The sequence below is a fragment of the Ochotona princeps genome, chromosome 18 (assembly GCF_030435755.1).
Source record: "Ochotona princeps isolate mOchPri1 chromosome 18, mOchPri1.hap1, whole genome shotgun sequence".
NCBI lineage: Eukaryota > Metazoa > Chordata > Mammalia > Lagomorpha > Ochotonidae > Ochotona > Ochotona princeps.
The window spans coordinates 50,436,482-50,449,310 of record NC_080849.1 but is presented as its reverse complement, the minus strand read 5'-3'; the positions used below and the strand labels follow the sequence as shown (position 1 = coordinate 50,449,310).

Here is a 12,829-nt window from a genome sequence, read left to right as displayed (position 1 = left end):
TGAGCTGATCCAAAGCCAGGAGCCCAGAGCTTCCTCAGGGTCCCCCCAAGCTGGTGCAGAGTCCCAAGGCCCTATGCTGTTCCCTAGTGCCTTGCCAGGCCACAAGCAGGGAGCTGGATGGGAAGCAAGGCTGCAGGGACACGAACCAGCACTCATATGGGATCCCGGAGCGTGTAGCCACTAGGCTACCGTGCTGGGCCCCTGGTCAACATTTTAATATGTTTAGATATTTTCATGACTCTTTTTGAACTTATGGGTCCTTTCTAATCATTTTCTAAAGAATTATTTTATGTATGTATACAGCAGAGCGGTGGAGATAACAGCAGTCTACCGCCTAGAGATTCATTCCCCACATGGCCACAGTGGCTGGAACTGCCCAGGTCTCCCCTGTGGGCCTGCTTTCTCTGTTTCCCCAGGTATATTAGCAGGAAGCTGGGTCAGACGTGAAGTGGCTGGTATACAAGCTGGCACATAATACCAGCTCCTTTTCTAACTAGTTATAATATTGACAGTAAATTATGAAAAAAGATCATTGGAAGCACTTCTAAGATTTCTATGCAGCTTTAAATAGTTGTTTTTCAAAGTAGCATTGTAAAAAAACATGATTTTTTCAAAAGCTGTCAAGCGGCTTTGTCTTATGAAAAGTTTTATCATTCCAGAAAGCATTTTTCTTACTATTAGTCCAACTTTTAACATAATATTAGCATTAGAAATCTTTTGTATATTCACCATGTGTTGGGATCCGAAGCTTTCAAAAAATAAATTAAGTACGTTGACACGTAGCATCAAAGTTTGGCTTCTTGTATTCTTGAAATAAAAATACAGCTGTTAAACTGTTTTTGAGTACTGATGGAATGCGGGAACACTGCCTGAAGTTTTATGAAAATTTGAAACAAAATGCAAAATCAGAAAGAGAATTCAGAAGCAGCCTGATGCACTCTGCCTTATGTTCAAGGCTGCAACATAAAACGTCAACTTTGAGAATCAAAAATTCAAAGTGACATTGACACATTTATCAATATAGCCCTGATAAGAATGAGTAAGTTGCATAAACTCAACTAATTAACATATTCATCACAGTATTGGAAAATGAAGGCTAATTGAATTCTGGATACTTGATTTCTCTAGATGGCATCACTCTGCAGATCCACCACTTTCCAGTGACTCAGGCAAGGCACCCCAGGTCAGGACAGGGACCTGGACACTTTGTAGAGTGATGGAAGACAGGGTGAGGATCTCGACTAGCGGGTATTTCCATGAGCCAGGTGTAAAAAGCATTGACTCATTCCAAGCCTTGCTCTAGAAAGGATCCTAGGGACTGATAATGACACCAGCCGATAAAGTCTTTGATAAAAGGAGACAAAGTTACAATAATAAGAAAGCATGCTGAGCACATAGAATCCATGCTGTGCAATAATTCCTGGTCGTTTTTAGATGAATGGTGCCTTGGTGAACCTCATCTCTGCTCACAGTGTGAGAAAAAGGAAGAACCATGTGGATGTTCTGCAGGGGGGCAAGAGTTGGTGAATTCAGGCAGGACAGGGGTGTTTCTGGCACAGCTTTCTCGGTGCTAAGCAGGCAGGAACGCAGTCCTGGGCTCCCCGACACCACTCCACATGTGTCTCTGAATGCTGCTCCCCAAAAAAGCAACTCCACCAGAGGAAGGTGGGCAGAAACTGGAGTGGAAATCAGAGGCTGAGTGCCCCATTCCAAACTGTAGCTCTCCAACATCCCAGCTGAAGCTACAGGCAGGGTTTAGTGTATCAGGCAAAGTTCCACGGGACACTTTCTCCCAGGCTTGTGACAAGCTCCATTACTGAGTATCACAAGTGTTGGAGAAAATGGCCTTTATAAGTCAACGTAATTTTGAAAGACAAGAGTCTAGAAGCAGACCCCACCCACGGGCCCCTGTCCATCACCATCTCTAATACGCAAGTACTCCACGAGTGCCACACGCATGAGCAGTACCTTCAGTATGGAGCGGTGGAAGAACAGAGCCAGGAGCTGAATGAGGTCGTAAAGGACGTAACCTTCCTTTTTTTCCACTCCTATGATATTTGGGGGGTGGTAAGGTTTATCTTTGTTCAATTCCACATTCTTATTCCATGGAAAGAACCCAAATTGGAAGAAATACTTGACTACAATTGCCACCTATACACAAGCGATAGAAATAGAAACAAGTTATTCATGTTTAGGAACTGGTTATAGAAGAGACACAGTGCTAACAAGGAAAATAACCATCTTGCGAATTTGACAGTAGTGATGTACCCAGTTCTGTGGGGCAGTAACATTAGTATCTTCGCAGAGTGCTGGCTTTGGAATCAGAGCAGCATATTGCTGCTGTGGAATCTTTGTCAGAGAAGCAAGCAGAGAGGAGCCAGTCGGATTGTTCAGTCGATCCTCATGGGGTCGGTCGCTTCCTCCATTACTGAAAAACTGGCTTCCTCACTGATTTAATTATGTGCTCACATAATTATTCAGATGCAAACATTATCCAGATACCAAACAAATTTGGACAAAGTTGACCAGAAAAAGATTTACATTTTTAGTTTTTAAATGCTTGTTCATTTATTTGTTTTCATCTACTTGAAAGGCACAGAGAGAGAAAGAAGAGGGAAGAGAGAATATCTTCCACTTTTTGGTTCATTCCCCAGCTTCCCATAATGAAAGGGGCTTGGGGAATGCCAACTGCAGATGTGTCTTCTGCACGGGTGGCGGGGCCCAAGTACTAGAGCCATGACCCAGGTGCATTAGCAGGTATGCAGGTTGGAATTGTAGTCGCTAGGACTCAAGCCGGGATGACGGTGTCGGGCGCAGTGTCAGGATAGCTTGGCCCACAGCACCCATTGCCCTGTCTCTAGGGCATGATGGCGTCGGGCACAGCTTAGCCCATCGCTCCCACTGCCCTGCCTGCCCAGGCTTCCTGAGCATCTCCTGAGGTCTGGAGGGGTAGGTTTCCCTTCTCTCCATTCTGTCCATTTGGCACACTAGCTGTGTGTGTGTGTGTTTTTTTAAATAGAAATTCCTTTCTTTTTGTATTTATTTTTATATGCTCATGAGTAGCAGAGTTCCTGGGTTTTGGCAATTAGCTTAAATCATAGACTGAGTTAACATCAAGTACGTACCCAGCTTACCTCCACTTCTTAGTATGACAGGGAAGACAGAGAACCCAAACTTCACTAGGAGCCATTTTTAAGGCAAAAGCCATGGAAGCAGCATTTGCTCTACTTGGCACATTTTGGGCATTGCTGCTTAGTCACTGGTAGTCACAGAGGTGTTAGAGAGTTGCCTGTGCCCGTGGAGTGACGCGGTGACGGTAATGTTCAGGACCGATGACCTTGGCATCCATGAATGCAAGGTCGTGGCAACCCCACACACAGTCTGCCATGCTCCTCCTTTGTCCCCTGCTGTGATTCTCTTTGAACTTTTTAACCTTCTCTCTCTCCAAAGGTAGGAGAGGAAAGCAGGTCTCTATGACTGGGCAGACTTCTCTGTGCCCTCACCTGGGTAGGCGATGGCTGACAATGTACCCTCTTCGTCGTTCTGATCGGCACCTGGATGCTCAGATAACCTTGCATTGCACTGCTGTGGGCACTGGCTTCTGGAATTTGAATGGAAACTACGTACACTGCGTCAAGCTATCCTCCAAGTGCCCTGCTGTATCATGTAATGCCCTGTCCATTCACTGAGCATCCACTGATACCAGGCACCATGCACGGGACTGTTGCTGGTTAGTATTGTAGGTCAGACAATCACACTTCAAAAGCCCCTCCTCCATTCCTTACCTAAACACCTGCGCAGGGCAAAGAGGGAAACATGGAAAGACAGATACGGGGCTGCGGCCCCAGGCCTACCTCGGTGTAGACGATGGCCATCATCCAGAAGCGACGGCTGGGCCTGGGCACAGACAGCATGGCCCAGAGGAAGATGAGGATGGGCAGCAGCAGGGTGATCATGGAGGCGGAGACCATGTGGTTGAGGATGATAACGAAGTAGCACACCATTTCCGAGCGTGCCACCAACGTGTTGTACATGGCATAGAACAGCAGCAGGAAGCGGGGCTGGTGCACATAGAACTTCTCCGACTCTTCCAGCTCGTCATCGTGAAACATCCTGGCAAAACAAGCACTGCCGTGAGACATTCGTCTTTGGTTTCTCCTAATTCCTGGTTCCCATTCAAGCATGGTCCGTCTTGTTGAAACTCTCCACTCTGCTCCCACACCCCTCTGCACTGTCCAGGCCGCTATCTTACGTTGCTTCAGTGCTCATGGGAAAGAGTATTAGGAACAAACAGATGTGTGATTTCAAATCTTCGAACAGCTTATCTTTAAACGAGAGTATTCTGCCATCTTTCTGAAGTGCTACTAAGATTGAGACAGGGACAGAAAGTGTTTCAGATTTTGAATTTTGTAGATTTTTAAAAATTGTGTATGCACAATGGGATACCTTGGAAATGGCACCTAACGTTTGAAATAATTTTGTGCATGAAACAGAATTTTATGGCTGCTGTGGTAGCAGGTTAAATTACAGCTTGTGAGGTTAGTATCCCATACGAGTGTCACTTTGAGTCCTAGCTGTTCCAGTTCCAATGCCCTGCTATAATTTCCTGTTAATAAGCCCGGGGAAGCAGTGGAGGACGGTTCAAGTGTGTGGGACACTGCCACCCATGTGGGAGACCCGAATGGATGGAGTTCCATGCTCCTGGCTTCTGCCTAGTCCATCCTTAGTCCTTGCCACTGTTTGGGTAGTAAACCAGAAGACAGAAGATAGATTTTTGTCTCTCTCTCTTTCTCTCCCTCCCTCCCTCCTGCTCTTCTTCTCTTCCTCCTTTTCTCTATTCTTTCTTCATCCCTTTTCTTCCTCCCCCGCCTCCTTGCCTTCCTCCCTCTCTCTCCATGTGTCATTCAACTTCTCAAATAAATAACTAAATGTATAAAAAATCAGGTAACTTCACGGTGTGAAATTCTTTGTCCCTAAATAGCCTTAGCTCCCGGTTTCCTTGCTGGGCAGGCTGTACTCACTTGTTGAGCAGCAGCTCGCTGGCGGTCAGCTCGTGAGTCAGGGCAGGTAGGATGCTGGATTCCAGCTTGTCCGTGCGGCTGTCATCAGGGCTCACCACCATGTGGTTTTTGGCCCCATCATCATCCTGTGAGCCAAAGGACAGGTGCTCAAAGCTGACGGCCTTGCTGTAGGAGGGTGGGGCCTCCACATCCCCATCCTCCACGCAGAACTGTGGCAGCTCCTCCTCTGGGGTGAGGCTGGCGTCCTCCGCCCCCACGGCAAACTCCATTTCCTCCTCTCTCTCTTCTTCCTCCTCCTCCTCTTCTTCCTCCTCATCTTCTCCTTCCTCTTCCTCTTCTTCCTCCTCATCTTCCTCCTCATCCTCAGCGTCTCCAGGCTGGGGCGCCACACCCAGCACCTCTTCCTCCTGCTCAGCCTCCACCTCCTCGATGGTTTCTGTGGTCCCCTGGCGTGAGTACAGCATGGTACACTGTGTGGGCTCGCTGTGGGGACAAAGGGATGGGCACAGTGCCCTTGGCTCAGCAGCCACACCCCGGAGAACTTTTCCAGATTCCCAAGAGGTGGGCATCAGAGCTCCTGAGCAAACACACCAAGGAAAAGTAATATCCCGTCTTTCTGGACTCCCACCTGCTGTGCTCCTCCCAGTATCTGCAAGGCAGACCCTCCAAGGCAAAAGCCAGCCACAGGACTCTCAGGGTGCAAAGCCCATCTGTGCACGCAGGTGTTCTTAATGAGAGGCAAACACAGCATGACTCTAGTGCTGGTTTCCCAGTCCACACACACACCCAGTATTGGGTACCTACCGTCCTAGGTGCTTTCAAGTGGGGCCATGTGAAAAGGGAAAGCCTTCTTCTATAGGGCTTCACTCTCAGTCCTACACAAAGGACCCAGCCAGTGCCACCAGGGAATGGCAGGAATAATCACATCTTAGCTAAGCTAAACAAGTGCAATCCCTAAAATGAGTCACCTTTCTTTGATTTTTGCTTTTCCTCCCTGCTGTGTCACCCTCTGCCTTTTCCTTATTGACATGTGTCACTCTTGACCAAGCGTCCATCATCCCTCCAAGCTTTCAGCCATTTCTCACTGGCCTTTACCATGGGAGCATCCGCCCTTTGCTTGTCTCCCTGCTCATGATCCCTAACTCTTAGCATCACTCCCTACAGTTGGTGTATTTTTCCTCTCCTTCTTTTATTCGTTTATCTTCCAACTTTCCTTGTAAGGTTTATGGCAGAAAGGCTGGAATTGGAAACAGAGCAGGCACAGAAATGAAAATTCTGCCTTTTATGATTGTCTACTCCTGGCACATCCAGCCCCTGAAACAGAGAGCAGGGGAAATTGTCAGGGTGTGCAAACCCCGTGGATTCAGGAATATCCTGGATTGGCAGATGAGACACGTCCTATTTTCTGAGTGGCCCAGGTGAGCAGTTAGACTCCCCTACACACTCAGTCTCCGCTGTATAAGCTGTCTTCCTTTAGATGCCTCCCCAGTGTGGACATCTCCGTGAATGATGATGGGTGGCCCTGTAAGAGCCCTCACTGGTACCATGGCTATGCATGATAGGTTTGTGCGAGCCCTTGATGCTCCTTCACGTCTTGTCTCCCAGTGTGCAAATCATGTAGAAGGCTCTTGGAGCACCAGAGCAAGCAGGAGCTCTGACTTACCTCATTATCACAGAGCCTTTCTCGAAAGCCACAGAACTGACTCATCTCCTGGGAATTTTCCAATCACGAGGGCAGCGCTACACCAAGTGTAAGTGCCAAGATGAACATAACCAACTCTAAGCATGGTCGCTGTAGCTTGGGAGCATGTCTGGCTCTAAGCGGCTGGGGGACCCTGTGGGACCATCGGAGTGGGATGGCAGAGCTTGAGGATGGCTCAGACAGAGGGGCAGTCTCATTGATGCAGGTCCCACCACACTGCAACGCGCTGTGCAGCTACATGTGGCTGCCAGCAAGAGAGAATCACACTTCTCCGATCAGCCTCTGGGTGCGGTTATAATAAAATCCATTCGAGTTTGGGTCATTTTACCTACCAGATTAATACAATGTGGCTGATGTCCCAGCTGTATCATTCAACTTTTCTGGATTTTATGCAAATAGTTGTTTCCAAATGATTATTGTGTTATGGTAGAATTTAGTGAGGAAACAAAGTTTTTCTTTCCAAGTGGTATAAGGGAGCGTGTACAAAGTGACAATCTGACCACATGCGAATCCTCTTTTCAGCAGTTAATGGACAAATAACGTCTGACTTTTCTGTTGGTTTTGATCATTGGATTTATTCAATAGTAACTAAAAATGGCAACACATGGCAGATTTTCAGAGCTTTGGATGGCATAGCATTTGTGGCAAAATCAGAAATCCAAGTTGTCTACCTTTCCTGTTGGATTTTCTGCTTTGAGGGCTGTCTGCAACAGTTCTACATCATGCATGAAACATGCGTTATGTCTTAGAGAATCAGAAAGTGTGAAATACTTAAAAAAGGGAGGACACTGCAGATAATAAGGATTGTTAAGAAACTTCTAACAGACAAAAATCAAGGAGCTGTTAGGTTCACACAACACTCTGTCCTAGAACAAGTATGTTTCACCATGGGCATGCTTTTGTTAGTCATGCAAATTCTTAAATGAAAAATGAAAAACAAATAACATACCTGTCAAGAACTGATATTTGCAATGACACAGAAAGGGGGGAAGACGAGAAAAGTACGGAACAAAGCATGCACGAGTTAAGCACCTTGATGCTAAACTGCCACTGTCAGCAGATGAGGAGGACATATCCATGCTGAACACTTTACGGAGCCTAGGCCGTGCGCGCTCGCTTGTTTTGGGAACCGTGTCTGATCCATCTAAATCATCAAGGGTAGACTGCCTTGAGAACAGCATGGTTGCTTCAGTGTAGCAGCTAGCAGCGCAAACAGTTACAGAAACACAGTGTTAAAATGCCAGTGGTACATCAGCTCACACACCGGTCAACTGGTCGACACACTGCCATGCAGCAAATCACACACAACACCAACACTGCTGAAAACGACCACCGCCGGGGCAGGGCAGGACCTGGTTAGCGGGACAAGAAAACACAAGAGGACCCAAGTTTCAAAGAATACATTGGCTAGCGATCAATGATACAATGGCACTCTCTGGATGGGACAGGAAAATAAAATCGTAAGAAAAATCCCTTTAACTTTCTCACTAAAGCACAACGGTGGTGATTACAGTTTTGTAACAACGTTTCTTCAAATTATTAAAGAAAATTTACTGTGTTTGGTATTGCCACCTTGAGTTCATTGAGAGCACTGATGAACCCGTTGGCTTAAGCAGAAATAACAGCTTATGTGGAATTTATATAAGACATAGAGATTTTCTTTACACCGTCTCCAAATGCAGAGAGGGAGGGAAGCTCAAGAACGATACCAAACACTGAATTTTCCACCCCATGTTCTGAGTGATATTCAGTTAAGCCAAAGTAAACGCCTTGCATATAGAAGAGATGCTGGTTTGATATGCACCGGATATAAACCAACATCAGAAAAAAAAAATAAGATGCTACAAAGAAAATCACAAAGGAATTCCAGCAATGCCAGCTTCATTTTGTCTGTTAACTTTTCGTCTTGATTGGTTTCCAATCAGGGTCATGCTTTGGCTGTTGGAGGACATCATTAGGGAGAGAAGCCATTGGCTCATCTCCTTACCTCCTGCTGCCCTGGGGAGTAGCAGTCAGGGAGCGAAGGCTCACTCAGGCTGAGATGTTGCCAGGTGGAACACGCAGCACCTTGTAGGGTGATATGTTTTAAACGACAGCCACCCTATCTCTTTGGGACTGCCTCGCTGAGGATAACAATTGAGCTAAATTGTTTCATTTAAGAAATATAGATGATAGCCTGATTTTGTAAAGTAGCAGCAGAAAAACGAGTTTGCCATTGAAGTCTGGACCTGAGGAAGATCATGACCATTCCAATGTCAATGGAACCACACACACTGACTGGGTTCCCGAAAGTAGACTCAGTGTGAAAATCTGGGGTTTGGTTGCAGGACTAGGGTCCTTGCTAGGCAGCATGGCCTCACGACCCACTGGTCCCCACCTAACTGGCAGGTGCAGTCACACACGGCATCTTCTCTGGGGATGACAGCTGTCTCCCAGTTAGCACAACTTCCTGGAAGCTCCACTGTACTGATCACTGTGGGAGATTGGGAAATTCCTCTGATAGAAACATAGGATATGCATGTCACTCAGTCATTAACAAGAAAGTCTGTCAATTCCTGTAATCAATGATGCTACCGTAGTAAAACAAAGGCCAAAGACATCAAGGGAAATTTAAAGGATTTTAGCTTTTTAGTGAATGTATCTGATGATTGAGCATGTTATGTTTTGGAAAATATTTTGACAATTTTTGTGAAAAAGTAATCCATGGATTTCTTTATGTTGATATGATTTTTACATGTACAGTCTTGGGTCAGATGTAAAGGCAGTTACTTGATTTCAGCTTACCCAGTTTTTCTTTATCCTCTTTCTTCCTTCTCAGCCGTGAGTTCTCCTATGTAATTTCTTACTTCAATAATTTATAAAGCACTATGCAGTTAAAATCAGTAGCTTAAACATCATGTATGTTTTTTCCTTGGAAAATTTGTTTAGAATTTTCTTCACTATACAACAGCTTTCAAGTATGATGCTCAGGTGTCTGGCAAATCCTTAGAATGTTATGGGATGAGCTTATATTTGTGAGATGTTTCACTCTGGGAGAAGGGCCCAGCTTTAGAGGACTGTTGACCAATATTGTTAGTTTCAGAACTATTGCTAGTCGGAGAAAAGTCACGAGCTTTCATTTGCCAAGCTTAGAAACCCTGGGGGCGGGGGCTGTGCTAAGAAACAGGCAGCATATTTTCAGTAATCAAATTACACACAAACTACACATCGGTGCAGGTAGATGGCTGTCTTCTTTACTATCTGCAAACATTCCAATGGAAATGAAAATGGCTTTCAGGTAAAGAAACAAGAGTTGTCTGGAACCTTTCATTTTGAGCTTCTGAAAAAAAAATTAAAATGCGGTTTTGACCAGATCCAGTTAATATGCCATATAAAGAAGTTTTCAGAAACTTCATGGAAATATATATAATTTTTTTTAAAGGCGCAAGGATTTTTAAAAATTGTACCCAAGTTAAGTTTATCTTTTAATTTCATTTCCTATAAACTTTGAGTCATCAATGCAGAGCACAAATGAATGCAATGGAATGTTGTTAATGTCATACAGAGATGAATGATTGGTTGACCGAATCCATGGAACCTGGCATAGAAAATGCACCTGCTGAGTATCTCAGCATTTCCCACACTCCACCATTCTGCTGCGCAAGAAATGGCGGTGGGGTCATGAACAGATGCTAAGGGGGGTGGACTTGGGCCTTTTTAGGCTCCACAAGTCACTGCATCCACCGCTGGGCCTGCAGAGCGCTGAGCCTGCTGCACTCAGCCCTGCTCCCCCACTGCCCTGCTGCACTCAGCCCTGCTCCCCCACTGCCCTGCTGCACTCAGCCCTGCTCCCCCACTGCCCTGCTGCACTCAGCCCTGCTCCCCCACTGCCCTGCTGCACTCAGCCCTGCTCCCCCACTGCCCTGCTGCACTCAGCCCTGCTCCCCCACTGCCCTGCTGCACTCAGCCCTGCTCCCCCACTGCCCTGCTGCACTCAGCCCTGCTCCCCCACTGCCCTGCTGCGCACACACCCACATCAGCCCTGCTCCCCCACTGCCCTGCTGCGCACACACCCACATCTTCCACACATCTGCTCATGCCGCTTCCACTTATCAAGAGGTAAGGAGCTACCATGAGAAAAATCGGGACCCTGGGGAACTTGGGAACAAGTGGGCTAGAAATGCGTTTTAAGTTTTAGTAGTAAAATGAAGTCAGATTTTATATGTGTATCTACCAATAGAGGTATTGCCAGAAGCACAACTTTAAGAAGGTCAACTTCTTCCAAACCAACAAGTGTCACAGTTTGCTGAAAATCAATCACTGTTTATCTTGATGGCACCTGTCTCGGGAAGACACAGTGAGGACTCACGCAGCACAGGGTCCTAAATGACCTCTTCGCAGCTGTATATTATTGTTCATAGGTTCAGAAATTCATGAGTGACAAATGTGCACATGCTTGGGTAGAAAGAGAGTGAGAGATCTATTATCATGGCACCTTTCTTTAATAATTAATTATTTTACTCTAAGAATCAGAAACTCAACAGATTCTCAATTGCGAAACTGCCATTTGGGCCTTGAAACCCTGAAAGGATTTCTCTCCTAAATCTTTCTTTTTCTCACAAAAATATGGAATAGTAAACACATCTGTACCATATTTGTGAAGCAAGGCATCTGATAATAAAACTCAGGGGAGCGAGATGCTCACAGAGAATTATTATTATTATTATTATTATTATTATTACTATGATCCTTAAAGTGGCAATTGCAAAAGCAAAAGGCTGAAAGTGGGATTAGCAGGTGGAAGACCTGGGATAGCAGGTGTTTTCAGAGTGGTTATTTTTGAAAGGCACCAAAGATGCAACTTTCATCACAAACAATACTTTGGGCTTTAGGGAAGGGTCACTCTTCCTTGTCTCCAGGTTGGAAATCTCTTCACCATGTTTGGAAGAGCTGGGGATTTCTAATAGCTCCTTAGTGATGTCTGATGCTATGTGACAGTCCAGGCCAGAACACCATTCTGTTGGGGATTGCCTGTAGACACTATGTGGGAGTGAGGGATGCATGTTTTTAGGTAACCTTCACCTCATACATTCATGAGATACGCCCGCATCATTCGCCTTTGTCCCAAGCAAATGCACTGTTTGGAGAGGGCAGTACCTGGAGATGCTGTCATGCGAGTCCAAGCTGTCGGCCCTGTGTGCTGGCTGTGTCCCCGAGGCAGCTCCGGGATGCTGGTCGATGGAGTCCAGGCCCGACTCTCTGGAAAGGTTCATGATGTGGTTCTGGTAGTACATGTGGATGCTCTCCCGCGTTGGAACGTTGCCCTGGGGAGAGAGGGGGATGTCGCCACAGCCCCCAAGGGAGCACTCCGCTGCCCAGGCCCCGCTTCCCGGGAGCACTCCGCTGCCCAGGCCCCGCTTCCCGGGAGCACTCCGCTGCCCAGGCCCCGCTTCCCGGGAGCACTCCGCTGCCCAGGCCCCGCTTTCCGGGAGCACTCCGCTGCCCGGGTCATGGCACTCTCTGAAATAAGGACTAAAGCCAACTAGACAAGCTGGGCTTTGCTGCCAACTCGTACAAGATATGATGCCCTGTTTCAAATTGTGAATCTTTTTTTCCTTAAATTTTGGCATGTGTGCATATTGCTCATGAGTTGACTGGGAGATGACACTGAAGCAAGAAATTAGTGTCTCATAGACACCCTGCAGGCACAGGCTGAAGGTCATTTAATACAGTATTTTTTTATTGCACTTATGTTTGGACTTCAACCTGTCTCATGAGAACTCTCCATCTGTGTGCCATGTCAGTCCTCAAGGAGTGTCAGCTTTTGAAGCATCTTAGAATTCAAACACTCATATTAGGAGTGTTCAAATTGTAAGAGACCATTTATAAAGCACAACTGACCACATTTTAACTCTCCCCATATATCCTAATTTTCCTGTGAGAAGTTTCAGGTCAAATTTCCTTTACAGAGCCTGGCAGAGTTCTTATGCCTGCAAACTCTGGCAAGCAGAGGGTGCAGAATGAATAAACCAAACATCATCATTGGATGGTGTGTGTGTGTGTGTGTGTGTGTTTAATGTTTTTAGTATTTTGTTTATGAATATGGAACAGATCTGAGTATTTAAGT

At 46.1% G+C, this 12,829-nt stretch overlaps 1 protein-coding gene across 6 annotated transcripts in view; it reads right to left on the bottom strand.

Annotated features, from left to right (window-relative positions):
* The window catches only part of PIEZO2 (piezo type mechanosensitive ion channel component 2), a 405,850-nt gene that overhangs the window by 26,848 nt on the left and 366,173 nt on the right, over positions 1-12,829 (bottom strand). For 5 of the 6 annotated variants that reach the window (XM_058676955.1, XM_058676950.1, XM_058676951.1 and 2 more), the window contains 5 exons: positions 11,860-12,026; positions 7,756-7,923; positions 5,022-5,504; positions 3,855-4,113; positions 1,969-2,151 (listed from right to left, as the gene is read on the bottom strand). In XM_058676955.1, the coding sequence (XP_058532938.1) occupies positions 1,969-2,151; positions 3,855-4,113; positions 5,022-5,504; positions 7,756-7,923; positions 11,860-12,026 (1,260 nt within the window). The remainder of the gene's footprint in view (positions 1-1,968; positions 2,152-3,854; positions 4,114-5,021; positions 5,505-7,755; positions 7,924-11,859; positions 12,027-12,829) is intronic. The other variant, XM_058676952.1, reaches the window with a different exon arrangement.